The sequence below is a fragment of the Bipolaris sorokiniana genome, assembly GCF_000338995.1.
Source record: "Bipolaris sorokiniana ND90Pr unplaced genomic scaffold COCSAscaffold_10, whole genome shotgun sequence".
NCBI classification, from domain to species: domain Eukaryota; kingdom Fungi; phylum Ascomycota; class Dothideomycetes; order Pleosporales; family Pleosporaceae; genus Bipolaris; species Bipolaris sorokiniana.
In genome coordinates, this window is record NW_006911904.1 from 928,719 (window position 1) to 946,649 (window position 17,931).

At 49.9% G+C, this 17,931-nt stretch overlaps 8 protein-coding genes across 8 annotated transcripts; 4 read left to right on the forward strand and 4 right to left on the reverse strand.

The window, feature by feature from the left end:
• Positions 1-46: 46 nt before the first annotated feature.
• COCSADRAFT_222233 (uncharacterized protein) lies at positions 47-510 on the reverse strand. The gene has a single exon (XM_007703718.1). The coding sequence runs from the start codon at positions 503-505 to the stop codon at positions 236-238; it is 270 nt and encodes an 89-aa protein (XP_007701908.1). The 5' UTR covers positions 506-510; the 3' UTR covers positions 47-235.
• A 1,267-nt stretch (positions 511-1,777) lies between these two features.
• On the forward strand, positions 1,778-2,987 carry COCSADRAFT_222291 (uncharacterized protein). The gene is made up of 2 exons (XM_007703719.1): positions 1,778-1,949; positions 2,082-2,987. The coding sequence occupies exon 2, from the start codon at positions 2,179-2,181 to the stop codon at positions 2,866-2,868; it is 690 nt and encodes a 229-aa protein (XP_007701909.1). The 5' UTR covers positions 1,778-1,949; positions 2,082-2,178; the 3' UTR covers positions 2,869-2,987.
• A 119-nt stretch (positions 2,988-3,106) lies between these two features.
• On the reverse strand, positions 3,107-4,486 carry COCSADRAFT_93580 (carbohydrate esterase family 5 protein; the record flags this gene model as incomplete). Its single annotated transcript, XM_007703720.1, has 2 exons — positions 3,107-3,373; positions 3,482-4,486. 2 exons carry the CDS (start codon positions 4,484-4,486, stop codon positions 3,107-3,109), a joined length of 1,272 nt encoding a protein of 423 aa, XP_007701910.1.
• Positions 4,487-8,242: 3,756 nt separating this feature from the next.
• On the forward strand, positions 8,243-9,479 carry COCSADRAFT_121392 (uncharacterized protein). The gene is made up of 2 exons (XM_007703721.1): positions 8,243-8,618; positions 8,709-9,479. Exons 1-2 carry the CDS (start codon positions 8,390-8,392, stop codon positions 9,179-9,181), a joined length of 702 nt encoding a protein of 233 aa, XP_007701911.1. The 5' UTR covers positions 8,243-8,389; the 3' UTR covers positions 9,182-9,479.
• Positions 9,480-9,752: 273 nt separating this feature from the next.
• On the forward strand, positions 9,753-10,781 carry COCSADRAFT_162151 (uncharacterized protein; the record flags this gene model as incomplete). Its single annotated transcript, XM_007703722.1, has 1 exon — positions 9,753-10,781. One exon carries the CDS (start codon positions 9,753-9,755, stop codon positions 10,779-10,781), a length of 1,029 nt encoding a protein of 342 aa, XP_007701912.1.
• Positions 10,782-12,249: 1,468 nt separating this feature from the next.
• COCSADRAFT_342874 (uncharacterized protein) lies at positions 12,250-13,566 on the forward strand. The gene is made up of 2 exons (XM_007703723.1): positions 12,250-12,710; positions 12,775-13,566. Exons 1-2 carry the CDS (start codon positions 12,289-12,291, stop codon positions 13,505-13,507), a joined length of 1,155 nt encoding a protein of 384 aa, XP_007701913.1. The 5' UTR covers positions 12,250-12,288; the 3' UTR covers positions 13,508-13,566.
• Positions 13,567-13,732: 166 nt separating this feature from the next.
• COCSADRAFT_222345 (uncharacterized protein) lies at positions 13,733-15,589 on the reverse strand. Its single transcript, XM_007703724.1, has 3 exons — positions 15,205-15,589; positions 14,522-15,138; positions 13,733-14,463 (listed from the first exon to the last, which is right to left on the reverse strand). Exons 1-3 carry the CDS (start codon positions 15,351-15,353, stop codon positions 13,760-13,762), a joined length of 1,470 nt encoding a protein of 489 aa, XP_007701914.1. The 5' UTR covers positions 15,354-15,589; the 3' UTR covers positions 13,733-13,759.
• A 237-nt stretch (positions 15,590-15,826) lies between these two features.
• On the reverse strand, positions 15,827-17,867 carry COCSADRAFT_162154 (uncharacterized protein; the record flags this gene model as incomplete). The annotated part of the gene is made up of 4 exons (XM_007703725.1): positions 15,827-16,163; positions 16,329-16,347; positions 16,398-17,408; positions 17,540-17,867. 4 exons carry the CDS (start codon positions 17,865-17,867, stop codon positions 15,827-15,829), a joined length of 1,695 nt encoding a protein of 564 aa, XP_007701915.1.
• Between the last annotated feature and the right edge of the window lie 64 nt (positions 17,868-17,931).

The window sequence follows — 17,931 nt, forward strand, 5'->3', positions numbered from 1 at the left end:
GGGTCTGAACTCTGTTTGCGAGAAATGCATGATGAGAGGGTAGTCGGAGTGATGGGAGGGATTGGATTGTTCCCTCTCGCGTTTGGTACGTTCTTTCAGCCTTCAGTTTCCGATGCGGTGCTGCATATGCGTGTTTACCTCGGGCGATAGTTCACCGAGTTCGTTCCAGCACCACAAATTATCGGTGAAAGATCGATTGCTTGGCAGATTTGAAAAAAGTTAATCGCAGAGGTTGTTAGGGGGATGCTAGCACATGAGTGTGCCGAGCCGCCCCATCAAGAACGTACCTCATTTGCCTTGAGTTTGCCTGAAGTAGCAAAAAAGCATATTCGAGTTGTTGTCCCATTGTCATTAGGACAGTAACAACAATCGTCAGTAAGTGTTGGTGGAATTTCCCGGCCACACAGCTAAGTATTTTTACCCCCACGAATGATGCTTCAGCAATGCGGCAGTGACAGACCCAAAGATGCGGAGAGTCGAAGCTTAACCTAAAGCTTTTCCTCATTTCTCTCCGATGATTTTCGCAGGGAAAATAGCTGCAAGCCTTTGCGTTTAAAGCTTCTTTCCATTGGAAACTAAGGCAAGTCTCCAAGATTACCAAGAATTATCCTTCAGCGAAGTCATTGGCTCGGGATCAGAGGTGGCGTGAAAATCACCTGAGGTTGATGGGATTGGCTGTTCATAACTTTTAGTGCTAAATACCAAATACGAGCCGGGCATACTAGAGTATGGAGGTATATCCATTACCCAGCGTCGCGGTGGATTTTTAACAGGAACTTATGCGGTAAGCCGCCTTCAGTTTTTCAACACAATAGCTTGTGGGAATATAGCTGCTTCAGCTACCTAGCTCTGCGGGATATGTTATGAAACGGGGGAAAAAAGATTACCTGAGTGTGTGGAAAGGGCTGGGCTAACCTTTCCTGCAGAGTGAACTGACTCGAATTGAACCTTCAAAAGAAGGCATATTAGTGCCATGTACGTATCTTTTCAGCGAGATGAGCAGTTACAGTACTAACATTGTATAGAACTCGTCGACGCTCAGGTCTGGGCGAACGTGGTGCTAACTAAATGCCCCTATGAGGATTGGTCAAAGATGTGGTGAAAAGAGGACACAGTGCTTTATACATACGGGAATTTCGATTATTTCCATGTTTGAATTAGATGTTAACACACGTTCTTCCACTAAAATCGTCCTAGTCTTTATTTACCCCATGGCTGAAAAATATACATCAGCGAAGGTACCACTGACAGTAAACACTGCAGTTATAAGTGTAAATACAATCCGGAGTAGTTCGTAAGAGGCATTACCAATGCGTTATTTGGTTTATTCTCGACACACAGTAGATTACAAACGCTCTGCTGATATATCTTGTGTAGGTTCCATACCCGACAAGCAAGAACCACAAGTTGTTGCTCCACTACCTCCGACCGGAGATAAAATGGCGATAAGATTAATTATCAATCCGATTTTTGTTTCGAGCAACTTCGATGATGCTTCGCTGGACATGCGTTCGTAACTAGAATTGAGACCAACACAGTAACAACTCCTTTTGCCGCATATCGCCGACTTTGATCAAGATGCGCGATCCAGAAACAGGAAGAGAAGCGGTGAAACGTACTCGTGGCCTGCGGAACTTTGACGGAGACGGCCGGATCGAGTAGAAACTCCGGTTGAAGAAGCCATTGAGGACGAAAACGGTGTTATAAGTTTGGGATGCTAAACCAGCTCATTAAATACGTGTAGGATGGAAATGACGCAACTTGTAGTGTTGCGCGCACTTTTCTTCGTTCTCTCAAGCACGATTATGACTATCTCCGTGGGCAGCCATAGTTAGAGAACGAGGAAGCAGATGAAAAAAACAGTACAATGAGCTACAAAGGTACGGCCGAGAGGACACCAAGGTACCAGCCATTTCACATGAAAGCGTGGGTCTTCAACGTCAGTCGTGGTGGGTCAACCCTTCAGCCCTGCATAGTCGGGCCTTTGTCAAAAAAAAGCTACCCCGCATGTCGTCACACATGGACGCCAGGAGCTATCGGTGCAAAAAGATATAAGATTACAAACTAACCCTCTACAAAAGATAAAAAAATATATAATAGAAAACATCCACCATACATCAATCTCATCTACAACCACACCTTCATACTCCAAAAAAAAACTACTACATCCAATCCACAATGTCCAAGCCAAGCATCCTCTTCATCCTCACCTCGCACAACAAGCTCGGCGACACAGGCAAGCCCACGGGCTGGTACCTCCCCGAGCTCGCGCACCCCTACCACGTTCTCCGCAACAAAGCCAACATCACCGTCGCCTCCCCCAAGGGCGGCGAAGCGCCCCTCGACCCCGCGTCCGTCGAAGCCGCCAAAGACGACGTCTCAGTCACCTTCCTCAAGAACGACGAGCAAGTCTGGAAGACCACCAAGAAACTCTCTGATTACATAGGCAAGGCCAGCGAGTTCGACGCTATCTTCTACGTCGGCGGCCACGGCCCCATGTTCGATCTCGCAGACGACGCTACCTCGCAGCAGCTGATCCGTGAGTTCTGGGAGGCTGGCAAGATTGTCTCGGCGGTTTGTCATGCACCCGCTGTACTCTACAATGTCAAGCTGAGTGATGGAAGCTTGCTGGTTGCGGGCAAGGAAGTCACTGCGTTTACGAATGCGGAGGAGGAGCAAGCGGGACTGACGAAGGCGGTGCCGTTTTTGCCAGAGGACGCGCTGCAGAAGGCGAGCGGTGGCAAGTTTGTCAAGGCGGCGGAGCCGTGGGGCGAGAAGGTGGTTGTGTCGGGCAAGCTGATTACGGGACAGAATCCTGCTAGTGCGACGGGTGTGGGTGAGGCGCTTGCTAAGGCGTTGGGTATCTAGGGTTATGATATGAATAATGTACAAGTACAGTAATGATGTATATGGTTCGACGAAGCAATTATAATGCGAGACATAGTAGTTTGTGGAAGCGAGGTGACGGATAATTAAGAAACATCATTAAAACGTTCGTATACTCATTAGCGACTATGTATCCAAGGTATTATTTACAACCACTTGAGCTTTCCTCCACTAGCTCAAGACCCCCCAGTGCCCCTCGACTAGATCATCTCTACCCACTTCACATACTCTCATATACGTATGCGTACTCCGTCACCGTCTCGTAGACGAGAGCCGGTGGGCAAGCCGGCGGGTGCGCAGGGTATCCCGGCGCCTTTGTGGTAACCGGAGCCGGAACAGCCGGATACGAAGCATGTCCAGCAGGCAGGGAAGGCGTCTCATGGGGCTTGATAGGCGTCTTTATGGAGCTGGAAGCCGGGATAGTCGAGTTGCCATAGTGCGCTGAAGAAGTCGGGATGATAGTTATGGGGTAGGCTGTTGTTCCTGGCTCGTCAGTGCATGTCGTTGAAGCGGTTCCGTTGGCCGTGGTTACGGGGACGTGGGAAGAGACCGGAGGAGCAGAAGGGATGTAGGAAGGAACCATGGTAGAAGGTACGTGGGAAGGAGGAGCCAGAGTAGTTGAGTCGGGGCTTGGGCTTGAGGGGCTGGGGATAACTGCAGTGCTGGTGGACTTGATATCCGAGGAAACTGGAGTGGAAGACTCAGGAACTACTACGGTACTAGAAGGCTCGGTGGAACTGACCTCAGAGGTAGAGGCCGCAGAGGTGGGCGTAGGTGTGGGTGTGGGTTCAGGTGAAGGTGTAGGCGTGGGAGTAGGCGTAGCCGAGCTTGACAAGACAGACGATGAAGAAGGCTTGACCAAGAGCGGTGTAAGCTTGTCGACAACCCATGACGAAGACTCATCTGTGTACAACTCAAAGTAGTTGAGATGCTGAGCAACGTTGGTACCACCAGCGCAAACCGGGTCACCGGCAGCGCAGTATGAACGCAAGACAGAAGAGAAGCGGTTCATGCGCTCAAGATTGGCACCTGTACGCGGCCAGACCTGCTTGTCGGCACCATCGAGCACGTTGTATGGCTGATTAGCAGTATGCTTGACGTCACCCCAGAGGAGAGCCGCCTTGAGGGCCTGGCCGGCCTTGGAGTTGGGGTCAAGACCGGTAGTCTGCGGATCAACATCGCATGCGTCCTCACCTCCACCACTGAGTATAGCACCACCGACCATGGCACCTTGAGAGTAACCGTTGAGGACAATCAAGGTGTCCGGGCACTTGGCATTGTACTCTGTGATTTGCCTGACGCCGTTGACGGCACCCTCCTGGATGGTAGGGCAGTACGGGACACCAAGAGTGCCATCGAAGACGACGTCCATGTAGTCGCAAGTGAAGCCCTTGGCCTGAAATTTTGCGCAGGTAGCATCGCTAAATGGTGAGGTGCGTCCGTCGTGGTATGGAGCATCGTTTCCACGGGCCATGAAGATGGCTACATTGTTACAATCGGCTGTGAGTTTTGGAGGAGTAGTGCCTTGTGCACTGGCGAGAGGAAGAGCGGCAAGGACAGCAGCGGCAAGGCTTTGCCTGAGCGAGGGTGTTGATGTCATGTTGTCGATCTCGGGTATTTGAATTATCTTTCCCTTCTGGGGAGTGGTCGAGTTATATTAAAGGTCGACAGACTCGATAGCGACGGTCGTTATGATATTAATGATTAGGTAGAAGAGTAGAGCATTAACCAAACACCCCTTTGCCGAGAAGCGGAGCGAAAGTGGATGGTCGGATAATCGGACAACTGGTACACGACAAGCAGGGAGGAGTGAAGATCGTGTAAGAAAAACCTGAGACGACGACGGCGGATACCCAAGATATGTCACACTGTCAGTGGAGCCAACCCCCCGTATTCAGGGCCACCCTGGGACAATCTATCGATATGTCTGTGGGTACCAAGAATACGATTATGTCGGCAAGCGCATACTCTAGGCTTTGGACAAGTTGCTTGAGTTGTCAGCACTGCGCTAGCTTAGTGAAATATTGTATATCCACAGATGATGCAGTCGTAAATGGTTAGCCGCGCGCTGCTAGCACGGGAGAGGCAATACAGTATGTTGGTGGTGCGTTGTGCGGCATGCCTTGCATTGCAACCCCGGCATTATGCCGTATCAGGTGAGCAGCAATCAGCCACCCGTCAGGCCAGGCCCATGCAGCACGCGAGAGACGCGGGATTAACGGCAAAACCGTTGCGGCTGAATCTTCTCTTCAGCATCATTCCAGATCTTTCGCAACGAGTATTCGAAACGTCCACGGTTCGCGTATCGCACGCTGTTCCGTCAATTCGGCCGAGTTAGTGTGCATTTGCCATGTGCAGCGGAAAAGTCGTTCCGAAACTCGGGATCATGCAGACCCTACCCATACCCCGTCTCAAGCTATACTGCTCTTGCGCAAAGCACCGCCGTAGTCCCCTCTGGTTCCTCGAGTATCCAGAAAGGGTAACTGACCCCGGATCGCCTTGCCTGTCTACCGATGTGCACAGCGCAGGAATAAAACCTGGCGATGGTGCACTAACAACACCGTCGTTGCATCGCAGATCAGAGTTTGGATACCAGAAAATCTTCATCATGACGACTCTCGCCTCCCGGTAAAATTTCGGCTTCGCGACTAGAGCCATGAGCTACCTATGACAGCAATATCGTGACTCGCCGGCCTGACGGCTGTAATACGAATGTAGTGCGTAAGTATTTTTGGGTCGCTTGCGCAATGGCGGCGGGTCAATGCTGCCACCTGCGCAAGGCCGTTGCAGACGTGAAGCGGCGTCTTGTTAGCGCCTTACCCTTTGGCCTTGGACATGACGGCGACGTGTGTGAAGGAATCCACTTGGCACTGCACGCAAAACAAAAACAGGCTTCCAGAAAGCAGGCTGGGTAGCATTCGGGTAACAGAGCGGGTGACCCGTGTGGCGGGAATCGTATCGAAGTCAGGATATGATTCGACCTCTCAGGGCATACCCGCAGTATGCGACTGTCCAGAATGCGATCTCAAGGCTGGTGGGACGGGAAGCTCTGTATCGCCACTCACGCAATAGTCGTGTCTGTTTTTAGTGTGGCTTTCCCGGACAATTTTTCTATTCGTCGGCGTCGCATGCTATCGCAGAAAGTAATATATTGGACAAAGAACCCGCTGATACTACAACACCGGAAGTAGAAGTGTGTTCTATCGAGAAAAATTCTTTGGCGCAAAATGCCTCGCCTAGCAAATACACTCTTACACGTGATAGCCAACACATCACATGACATTCCTTGGCACAATTTTGATCGATCATTGCATTTTGCCAAACAATTTACCAAGACCACAAAACAAGCCCGAGTTTCTCCAGCACAACCAACTCACGTCCATCTCATCTCTACTCCCCACTTCACTTCAATCTCCCCTGCTTCTCTCAACTCCCTTTACTTACCAATGCCAACCCCCGCCAAGTCCTCCTCTCACCCAAATACTCTCAAAAACTCCAGTCATGAACCTATTTTACTACGCTAACAGCCCTAATCGGGGCAAACATGAAACACCTACTCACTACTCATATGTAATATAAGTATACCGTGCAGAGCTACATTGATTAATGTAAACGAGGATCCGTAGTCGAACGGATAGTTAGATTAGCTTTATTGGCACCGTGCGTTACGAGAACGGGGTAATATCGGCCGGTGGGCTTATATGACAGGTACCCAGATTAGAGTTTTTCGGTGACCCAGGGGATTGCGGTTTACGTTCTGCAATCTCAAGTTGTTTTATTGGAGAAGGGGCTAGTGGTGGTTACGACTGGGTAGGGTTGTCGAGGGTTGCAGGGTCATGTTTGTTTGTCTTTGGAGAAGACACAACATCATTGTATACTTAGCGCAGTGCCTTGTTCTACCGTCATGTAAGCGGCATCCTAGGAAACGATAAAGTCAGGCCTCAGAAAGGGTGTATGATCGCAGCTAAAGCTGCATACTATAATTAGTCCTAGAATGCAGTTCGTGCACGAGGAAATGCGATCTAATTAGTTCCAAAAAGTTCTGCGCTAATTGGCTACGTTAAGATGTTAAGGACCTGTCACAGTTAAGCTCTATTAGACTTGAAGCTCCAGGAGTCCTATCTGAACAGTAATAGTGAAGGTTCTTAATAGAAGACGAGTCTTGCAATATTATTGATGTTGCCGTTACAGTTATTTAACTCGATTTTTTTTAAACCTATTCACTAGACTCTGGATATATTCGAGTTCGTGATCAGTTATGGCTCTGGATTGAAGCAATCAACAAAAACAAAGGAGTGAGTGCAGTGTCCGAGCAATCGCAAGCACAGGCCCAAGACACACCGCAGGATAGAAGTGCCGTCTCATCTAATGGAAGAGCAATCTTCATGGGGAACGTTAGTGCTGGAAGAGACTTTACTCACAACTCTAACTGGACATATTCTATTTAATGTTGTTTTAGTGTTCTAGACCTTACGTGCTCGGGCCGTTCCGCGACCTACATTCATCTGCGCAATCAATCCCGATGAATACGAATATCGTAAAGTTTGCGTAAGATGGTTTGGAATAGTTCCAAACTTCATTTGTTGATGTTTGAATTGCAATACTTTATGCTGTATGTACGGACGATTCTAACAAGGCACGAATGCGCATAGTCAAGGAATCACATCAACACCATTTGGAATTCCTATCGGGAATGCCATGCCGATGTCACGTGACCCGTATTAAAAACCAAAAGGCAAAAAATCAAAGTCAGAAATATACGACAGCGAAGATTCACTAGTGGTCACCCACATAACTACGGGTCTCAGGTAGGATCCAGGTGTGGCGCATACTCAATCACATTAAGCATATAGTCTAGTGGCTGCGTGCCGTAGAATCTGCTAAACAAAGAATATGTAGGATCAAGGCCTACTGTAGACACTATCAGCGAACCAGGTCAAACATGTGACAGTCCTGCTATGAGAAGCCCTTGAAGACTCATTCTCTGCGTGTCCATGTCGTTCTTATCTGCAAGAGGTCATGCGTTGTAAGTATCCGCCGCTAAGGGCTCCGCTAGGTCTGACAGCGGGTAAGCGAGGCATTGCATGACTACTCACCATCTCCCCTTTCACTGCAGTGAACTTCTTTGAATTGATGTAGCATTCGCAGGCTTTCCACTGTGTCGGTATCGTGTGGTTATTCGGAAGAGCTCAAACATCCGCACATCACATTGGATGGATCAGAATAGGTAGGAGTTCGCTCCTCGGAAAAAGGTAGTGAGATGCGCCACTCGCTTGCCAGGTACTTTATTGGTATGGCTTTTTCAGCTGAACACCGTATCTGGCTATATCGGGAGCCATCCCGTCCCGCCTGACCCCTCTTTCTCGCTGAACTACGAGAACAAAGTTGGCTCAGGGTTCCTAGAAACGGCGCCTTTCATCTCCTTGGAGTCGCATCTCTATTGCGCGGCATAGGCACAACTACCAACTACTCCTACTTCGTAAGCTATCACCACCAGCTCACCATGTACGGTGCTCCACCTGGATTCCCACCACCGCCCCAGCAGCCGGCACCTCCGCCATCAGGCTGGACTGAACACTTATTCTACACGAATGGGAAGGGCACACCGGCCTTTGAAGCATTGATGAAGGAGTTCTTTGTGAAGCTTGATCCCAGAGGCACCGGATACATAACTCCAGAGGCCTTTTCAAGCTTCTTGGAGGCTTCGCGCGTCAAGGATTCTGACAACATCTGTAAGCCACATTTTCCAGCACAGCGAAGCTTTGAATTCCAAGCAAACTTTGTGCAAGAGAATACTAACCCTTTCACGTTTTAACACGTAGGGAAGAGAGGTCTCACGAACGGTGGCATGTTTGCAAAAGAGGACATGGCCGACTTCGAGCTCAAGGCTGCACTCGAAGGCTTCTACTTCGATCACAAGGTCGTGGTGCGCAACCCTAACGCGCCACAGTTGCCATATGGTGGTATGCCTCTCCTCAGCCTAGCCGGGTTTATCGACTTCATGTCAGTCGAATATGCAGCGAGCCCAGACGACATATTTGTCGTGCCTGGATTGAACAATGCATTGCGCGTGTACAACATCTGGCCAGAGCGTGGGCCCTTGCCGCGATACGTGTTTCCTCCAAAACGGCCGATGGAGGTCCAGCAGCGCATCGATGAAGCAAGCCAACGTTGTGCCGCCAACGCGCAGGAGAAGCTCAGGGCGAACCAGGCACGGCTTCAGATGAAGCTCCAAGGTCAACAAAATGCCCTTGATTTGATTGACGGGACTCGTAGGTACTATCGGTACTATTGAAGACTCTAAAGAGTCCACAAGATTACAAAAGAGACCGTTGAGTTGAGCTGAAACCAAGTCAATGTCTACCTTGATGGTATAGAATTCACTATATACTCCGATATGCTCGTGTAGAATTCAGCGTATACATTCATGGTGCACTCTGGCTGTGTACGAATCGCAATAACCAAGCTTCTAGGGGCTCCCAAGCGCTACGTACAACGCCATTGTATTCTGTAATAAGCTAGAACGTATCATCAAAATTCAGATAAGACTGTCGGGTGAGTCTCCAAAATTATCACAGCGCGCGAACGTGCAGACGTATCTCCAGTCCGTACTTGCCTCCATGGGAGTGAAGTGTTTGTTCCCGCTTCTTCGATCTGGTCCTGGTATGATTAGTGCACAGGTTCGCGCACAAATACTTTGGGCTGACCACAGATACGATTCCAATCCTTATGGCTGGATTATCACTCTTTCGTGAGTGCTATTGTGCACATGTTTGGTATTCATTCCGGAAAATACGATTGGTTTGTTATTGATAGGCCATCGTGGTACCATGGGTTGCAGTCGATAGCAACCACAGAGTAACCTTATGCAACACCAGGGAACATGGAACGAGCAAACCGCAAAAGAGAATATGAAAGTCTATAAGATTGCGCCAGGAATTTTCGCTCCTTATTTAACCAACCTCTTCGTCCACCATCCTTTCGAGCGGAAACGCACGACACAAACGGCGCTTAAAAAGTCTCACCCTACGATCTACGCCCTCATCCAAATCAACGGCCATTCCTCAGTCGCCATGCGAGAAGCAGGCGATTCCCCGTTCATGGCATTGCCAACCGAACTGCGGTGTCAAATCTACAGCTATCTGCCGGACATCGCCTACGAGCCCATTTTCCCCGAGCCCATTTTCCCCGAGCCCGGCATCTGCAGCTGTGAAGTATATCGAATGCCAACCGCAATACTACAGCTTAACAAGACTATATACGAAGAGGTGAAGCATCCCTCGATACAGAAGCCCATACAGAAGGCCAATGATCAGCTTCTACCAAGAATTGTTCTCGGTCCGACACGCACTGAGATAGATCCTGTATACATCGCGCTCTCGCATAGCTTCCACTGGGCCGGCGTACACCTCTATACCTTTCTAAATGGGCCCAAAAACTACGGTAACGAGAGGATCGAGAATATCGGCCTTTACCTCGATACATGGTACAACAATACGTCTCTGATCGGGCGGTTTCCTGGTAGATATGAAGATGATTTCGTTACCCCGGCTGGGTGCATGACCGAGCGCTTGGACAGGTTTGTGAGGCAAACCTTGAAGAGAATGGTGAATAGGAAGACGAGCGACATTCGCTTTCGGATCTTGGTACACCCATTCGGACCGCTTCCTGCGCGACGAAATATGTCCGGAGATCGTTTCTCCAACTACACATTCTACGACTCAGTGGCTGCGCTTGCCGCTGTACAGCGAGCGCGGGGTAATGGGACGGACCGCGAATACCATCTAGCAAAGGCGCGCACGAGAGAGGTCACGGCTTGTTTGGCATCTCTATGTCTCTATTGCGAGAGTTTCACCCGAAGTGATTCACCTGTACCTAGTCTACGCCAGTACTAGTAAGAAATTTGATAATCCCAGAATATATTCGATAAACCCACAAATGAAGCCTAGAGATACACATTGCTGCATTCATGTTATACAGATCCTGTACCGATTGCCCATGTGATGGTCTCGATAGTGGTGAGCCATGTGTAGGATGGAACGAGCTTTCCTTACGGTCAGCTGGTGTCCTCGATACGCAAATGCGATGGCAAACATCCCTGTTGCGAATTGTGCTTCCTAGGCCCCTCTCCCCGATATAACCCATAATTTATCGTCTATACGTTGCCAGTCCCATACAGCCTCCCCAACGTTTTCTATTCACCTCCATACTAAATTATGACAACTGCTACGTTCTGTGACTAGAGGTTTAGATCAAGAGTGCACCAGTGAGTTCTTTCCTAAAGAATGACCTTTTATAGACGAATCTCTCTTATCTATGAGGGCATCCTAAGACAAAAAGCTCTAAGAGATATGCTTCACGCGCTCTCCGCAAGACACATCTCGCCTCGAAGTTTGGGCACTTTACGAATGGTTTGACCTGGAAGAATGAAGCGCGAGACTCTGTATCTGCCTGAAACATTGGGTTTCTGACGCAGTATGGGTTCTGAGTTCCGAACCTGTTCGCACATTCTCTTAGAGCCAATCACACCTCCATAATCGAGCCGAGCTTAATGCGAGAACGCTCCTATGTTCATGTGTATTATGAGGTTGCCAGGTCAAAGCGCTCATCATGTTCTTGCAGATTGATCTGTGGCCATGCGATTTCTGCCTTGTTTCTAAGGTTCCTGACGCCTTGTTTCAGAATTGAAACTATCTGGGCTTTGATACGGGTCTTACCGTGGTTCCCCGCTTACGCGATGTAATGGGCATCGTAACCTTTCTTCTTCCCTTACTAATTTGAAATGCCGAAACTGTTGATGATGAGCTACCAAGCTTACCCAGATGCTTCTGACGAGTAACTTCGCGATAAATGGACTTGAAAGGACCTTGTTGCGCCTTGAAATGAGCTTGAACCCCACCCCACTAGGTTTGGCATAAAGAGCATACAGGCCAACGAGAAAGATCACGTAAACAAGACGCCATGCGCTGATTTCCATCTATTGAAAGAAAATGATAGGTGCCGTGTTAAGCGCCAGGACGGTATGAGTCTCGATGGGAGCAGGTATGGAAGGGGCCAGTGCGAGATTGCCTGTATAGCGATCGCACGATAGGTACTCAAACTCTTGAAATTGACGACTTCGAATCATTGCACTGAATTCGTACGGGTATCATTCAATTCCCTTGAGCATTTCAGGCCGTCACACTCGCGTCTGCCTAGGAGATGACTCTTCGCATCCTCACCGCCGGCGCGTTTGCAGTCTAATCACGGTACAATACCAGTCTGAATATCACTACGATTCACCGCCAGTGCATTTGAATTTACTACGGTACAACACCAGTCATTACCCTCAACTATAAAGCTCGCGATCCCACACTAACCCAAACCACGACTCATCACCTCTGCTCCACGCCGAACCACAAAATGTCCGGCCCCCACCCCCCGCGTGCACAGCAGACTCCATCTCAGCTGTCGGAAGCTCAGATTTCGACTGAGCTTTCGACTGCCATCGCATCAGGAACAGGCAAGAATGTTCACAAACAGCACAAAACGAGGTCTGCAATACTCATCCATTTCAAAAACGATGATATTGGCTGTGACGGCCTCGAAAGAGAACTAGCACAGGTCTTCGAAAGGTTCTACGACTTCCACAATACCATACGCCTCTTGCTCAAGGACCATGAAAATCCACAAGCGGTTATACAGACAGCTCTCATTGATCTGGTAGCAAAGGGCTTTGCGAAAAAAGACTGCCTTGTGGTCATTGTCTTTGCTGGCCATGGAAAGGCTCTCCCTGTGTCCACATCGGGCTCGGCTCAAGGACCAGAGTACGTTCTGAAGCTCGGGTAAGTTGACAACTTGTGTGCTTTCTTTCATTTTCTGTTTACATCATACCAATACAGTTCATAGGGGTGCATTGCGTCATAATGGACACTTCAAAACTAGAGAATTGGATTGGAAAATGGCGACTTCACTCCTCAGTACGGAACAGTGTGATGTCCTTCACATCCTGGACTGCTGCTATGCCGCCGAAGGCATGAATGTAGATGCAGAGCTATTGGCTGCTGCCACGGAAACAGCCAGTGCAGACACCAAGACGTGCTTCACAGCGGCCCTATGTCAACAACTCCGCTATCTATCTTCTCAGCAGTTCACGGTCTCCACCCTTTACCAAACGCTCATGACGGATCGTAGAGCCTTGAATCTCGAACGCATTCCATTCTACAGTCGACGAAATGACATACCCTCAATCATCTTGGGAAGGTACAAGGGTAAGACGCCTTCGGTTCCACCTCTCAAGCCAAATAGTCCGCGTATCCTACTCACGGCGCATCTCAAAGGACCTCTCGACAGAGAGGGCGTTGAAGGGTTGAAGAAATGGCTCAAAGAACAGTTGCCGTCTTCAATCATGAACATGGATATCAAGCTGGAAGGCGCCTGGGATGCTTCGTCTTCAGTTCTCCTCTTTTCTCTCCCCATCGCGGTTTGGACCCAGTTGAACCGCTCCAACACGGCGTTCAACTATGTTGGTGAAGTAACCTCGCACAACAAATTGTTGGGACAAGCTACTTCAACACTTTCTCTTAGACCCCCGCAGGGCCCAGAGAACCTCAAGGCCGGAGAATCTTCTGGGCAGAAGTGAGCTGCCCATAGGCTTCACACCCTCATCTTCTTTGTTCAACATTACACCAGACACACCCATCTGCTCTTTACAATATTGCACCACGCCCTCATCTTCTTTGTACAACATTGCGCTACACTCCACTCCTGAGACAACTCTTCTAATCCGGCAAAGGATCTGGAGGACTTTATGGCATATAACTGTTGTCTTGCGGGTGTGATTCAATGGTCACAGGTTTTTGTAGCATGAATTAAATATGGTTTTATCTACTCTTTAATCCCGCTTCCCAGCATCAACAGGAACATCCTGATGACTCCCCGATCCACTCACCACCCCCAACATCGACGTTCCCAACCTTGCCGCACCATACCCATTCAGCACCACCAAATCCTCTTCCACATCGTTAAAATACTTGTAATCAAGGCCTCTCAGCTCCTCCTCCTCGGTAGCCCTGATATGGCACCCAGGAATCTTATTGATGATGAAAAGCAAAATGATGGAAATGACAAAAGACCAGGCGGCGCAGGTAGTTGCAGCGGCAAGCTGGTATCCCATTTGCTTCCAGTTGTGATTCCACCACCCCCCTTCGTAGGCATTGCTTTTACCGTCAAGTGCAGGCACGGATTTTGAGGCGAAGAAGCCCGTGAGGATGTCGCCGACGAAGCCGCCCATACCATGGATGGCGAAGATGTCGAGACCTTCGTCTACGCGGAGAAGGTGCTTGTACTTGACTGTGAAGAAGGAGGCGCAAGATGTGAGTGCGCCGACTAACGCAGCGGTTTCGATAGGGACGAAACCGCAGGCTGGGGTGATGCCGACGAGACCGGATATGATGCCGGAGCAGAAACCGATGATGGAGAATTTGCGAGTGAACAAGTATTCGAGTGCGACCCAGGCTAGGCCGCCGCCGGAAGCAGCGAGGTTGGTGTTGCAGACAATGTAGATGGATCGGATTGACAGATTCGCCGTTGAGGCACCTTGATCACTTATTAGCATGTGGCGATGGCACACAACGACCTGATATCCCCAACTCACCATTAAACGCAAACCACCCAAACCAAATAAAAATCGTGCCCAACCCAATCAAAAACGGGCTATGAGGCCTGAAATGCGGAATGCGCGCGTGCAGCGACTCCTTATGCGGATCCACACGCGGGCCCAGCATAATCGCCCACGCCAGCGCAGAGAAGCCAGACGCAATATGAACAGGCCCTGATCCCGCAAAATCCAGCACACCAAGCTGATACAGCCAGCCGCTAGGATTCCACTCCGCATACGCGAGGATATAGTAAACAAAAGTAGTCCAGCACAGCAAGAAAATCATCGACGGTCCCAACCGCCCTCGCTCCAGCATCGCTCCAGCCAGAATCATCGCAGTGGCAGTGACAAACGTGAACCCGAAACACGCATACAGGATATCCGGGATGTCAGCATTTGCCAACGAGGGGTAGCCCAGTACAGTGTGCAAACCCGCTTTAGACAAGTCGCCGATAAAAGGACCAGAAGTGTGCGATTGGTACAGCGAGTAGCCATAGACCCAGAACTGGATTCCCGCAGCACAGGCGCAGAAGAGGGATTGGAAAATCATCGTCATGGCGGCTTTGCGGCGGTGCATGCCGGCGTAGAGGAAGCCGATTGCTGGGGTGATTTGCCTGGTGTTGCAAGCGTTAGTTTAGAGTGTCTTGACTGTCAGCCTTTGGAATGAATAGTACACTTACCAGCACAGTACTGTGCTGACCAGCATCCAGCATAGATCACCCTTGTCATACGGAGCGTTAAGATCGGTAGTCAGTGGGTTGCCCCCGGTCGGGGTGGTGTTATAATCCGGCCACTCCAGTACAGGAGTCGGGGCAGGTGGTGTAGCCATATTTACTACCAACTACAACTACGTACAGAATTGCTAGTGTAGGCGGGTGCGCGCGCTGAATAGCTTCAACTAGTAGAAACGACCTGCGGTTGCTAGTTGACCCGGGGAATAACGTTTGCTTATATCTAAGTAAATCCGTCACATGCAATGTATATCTCGGTGACTGCCCAAACTAACATGTTTTTGATTCGACCGGAGGGGCCACTGATATGGGCAGCGCACCACCACGGATCCAACGCAAGGTTATTACCAAGACAAGTCAGCGTACAAAAAGGAAGTATTCTCCTTGCCTGGTCTAGTCGGGGCTCCCGCCATGCGTTATCGTTCCACTTCCCCAGACCGAGTGGAGACAGCCAAGGAGGCGAAGGGCGGGAGTCCACACGGCAAACGCTTGGCGAGAGATAACGACGCGTGGGGTACGTGGGAACGGCCTCCGGGAACCCTTCGAACGAAACTGTCCATGTCGAACCCATTTATTTCTCGCTGGAAAGAAGGTCCCAGCATCTGCGCATTCCAGTCGACAACGTCTCGTCGTCCATGGACGCACCATCCACCCACTTGCGGGCCGGCGGGCCCTTGCATACCGGCGCGAAGCCTTGGTCGTTATCAGCGTCGATCCTGAACTGATAGGCGTGCATGGTGAGCCTTAAATGAGTGAAGACATGGACCAATGGCGACAAAGACGCCACATAACGCGCTTGACTCATATCAACCTTGCCTGCAGCGAGGTCAGCAACGTGTTTCTGGGCGAGAGCCTTGCGTTGCTGCGGCGTCTTTTGTGATGCCGTTAGTGAGGCCTGTGGGAACTGCCTGTGCCACAATCAGTAGACGCCCGAGAAAAGATAAAGAGAAAAGCTCGACAGATAGCCTATCACGACAAGTACCGCGCGGATATGTGTACCGGGGTGTCGAGAAGATGGCAACCAACACCTAGGTGTAGTAGCACCTCCGAGTGGCTGGACATGGTTTACATACCACAAGGATGCCAAAAGCCCTAGCGCCACTTGTTAGCACAGCAGCTACTTGAGATACAAGATATCAAACCTTTGCTGGGCCTCTGTTCGATTAGCCACTTGCTTCCACCATCTGGAAAGCACAGCTCAATCATACACACAATGCACTCTTCCTCCGCAGCCTTCTTCTTTGCGACCTTCATAGGAAACAAGGAGCAATAGCTCAATATGGGCTTTATATCTGAAGCTGGTGGGGGCAATTTTCGCTTCTTGGACTCTTCCACTGGGGTGTCGTCGGCACTCTCTTGATCAGTTTCGGTGTCAGCATTAGACTTCGGTGTGCTGACAGTGAAGTAATTCGAGAGGGTGTTGGTCTGCTTCACAGCAGCTTTTCTCTTCTTGGTAGCTCTTGGTGCGTCGTCTGTTGCTTTGTCCTCGGGAACAGTAACCAAATCTTCGGTATCTAGTGGCGCACACAGCATGCATGCATCTTCAATGTCCGGGATGGCAGTAGATGCTTGGCGCTTCTGAGACAACGCTTTTCCTTCGCTGTATGCTCTGCACGTGGCTTGTATAGGGCATTCGTCACACCGTGGTCGTGGAGTACAGATGGTAGATCCGAGTTCCATCAGCGCCTGGTTCCATAGTCCTGGTACAGCGCTTCTCCGCTGTTCTGGGTAGTTGGACGCAAATTTAATCAGTTGGTCCGCCATGTCCCACATCACATCTGTCGTCTTCTTGTCTTTTGCATCCGTGTACAGGCCCAGCTGCCGGCTTAGTACTCTTGCAACGTTTCCATCAAGTACTGGCTCGGGTTCGCCAAATGCGATACTAGATACTGCGCCTGCAGTGTATCTTCCGATGCCTGGTACTTCCTGGAGTTCAACCGCTCCACTAGGAATTACGCCCGAAGCACTAGGTGCAGACGTCATCTGCTTAGCGCCCTCGTGAAGCCGAGTTGCACGGGAGTAGTATCCCAAGCCTTTCCAGACGGAGAGTACATCATCATGATTTGCAGCAGCAAGGTCTTCCACTGTGGGCCATTTTGCTATCCAGTTGTTGAAATATGGAATGACTGTCGACACACGTGTCTGTTGTAACACTAACACCTCTTAGTATGGACGACACATGAAAGTAGCTAAGCCCATGATCACGTGACGACGCGTTTTGGCGCGTTACGCGATTCAGCATCGCATCGTGTAGTATTTACAGAAAACCAGGGCGCCTACTTACTGACTTCAGACACCCAAACCTCATACGCTCTTTTTGATAGAACGCTTTTAAGCTCTTCTTCCCGGCCTTCAAAGTCTGCGGGGTCGATCCACGCTTTCCTCCACGGCATACTGCGCGTCTCTGCCACGCCATTGAACCAGGACAGTAACGCGTCGCATGCCGACCGATTGCCCAAGATGAGCGGGTAGTGGTACGATGTGCTGTGAATACGCGATGGCGGTAGCGCAACGGTGGGTGGTGTTAAAGGGGATGTGATGATTGCCTTGGCAGACTTTGCAGCTTTGTTAGAACTGGCTGCTGCTGTTACGGCTTTCTTGCGCGGAGCCATGGTACGTCTTGGGCAGGATAGGATAATGATGCGCTTTCAGAGGGTACAAATAAGAAGGGTCAAT

Bases quoted from the DNA above. Each gene is read 5' to 3' on its own strand.
- COCSADRAFT_222233 (XM_007703718.1), bottom strand. From the start codon at position 505: ATGAGGAAAAGCTTTAGGTTAAGCTTCGACTCTCCGCATCTTTGGGTC.
- COCSADRAFT_222345 (XM_007703724.1), bottom strand. From the start codon at position 15,353: ATGGCTACACCACCTGCCCCGACTCCTGTACTGGAGTGGCCGGATTAT. The intron at 15,139-15,204 runs GTAAGTGTACTA...TTGCAACACCAG, and splicing joins GTCAGCACAGTACTGTGCTG to GCAAATCACCCCAGCAATCG. The intron at 14,464-14,521 runs GTGAGTTGGGGA...TAAGTGATCAAG, and splicing joins TGGGTGGTTTGCGTTTAATG to GTGCCTCAACGGCGAATCTG.
- COCSADRAFT_121392 (XM_007703721.1), top strand. From the start codon at position 8,390: ATGTACGGTGCTCCACCTGGATTCCCACCACCGCCCCAGCAGCCGGCA. The intron at 8,619-8,708 runs GTAAGCCACATT...TTTAACACGTAG, and splicing joins CAAGGATTCTGACAACATCT to GGAAGAGAGGTCTCACGAAC.
- COCSADRAFT_222291 (XM_007703719.1), top strand. From the start codon at position 2,179: ATGTCCAAGCCAAGCATCCTCTTCATCCTCACCTCGCACAACAAGCTC.
- COCSADRAFT_342874 (XM_007703723.1), top strand. From the start codon at position 12,289: ATGTCCGGCCCCCACCCCCCGCGTGCACAGCAGACTCCATCTCAGCTG. The intron at 12,711-12,774 runs GTAAGTTGACAA...TACAGTTCATAG, and splicing joins GAGTACGTTCTGAAGCTCGG to GGGTGCATTGCGTCATAATG.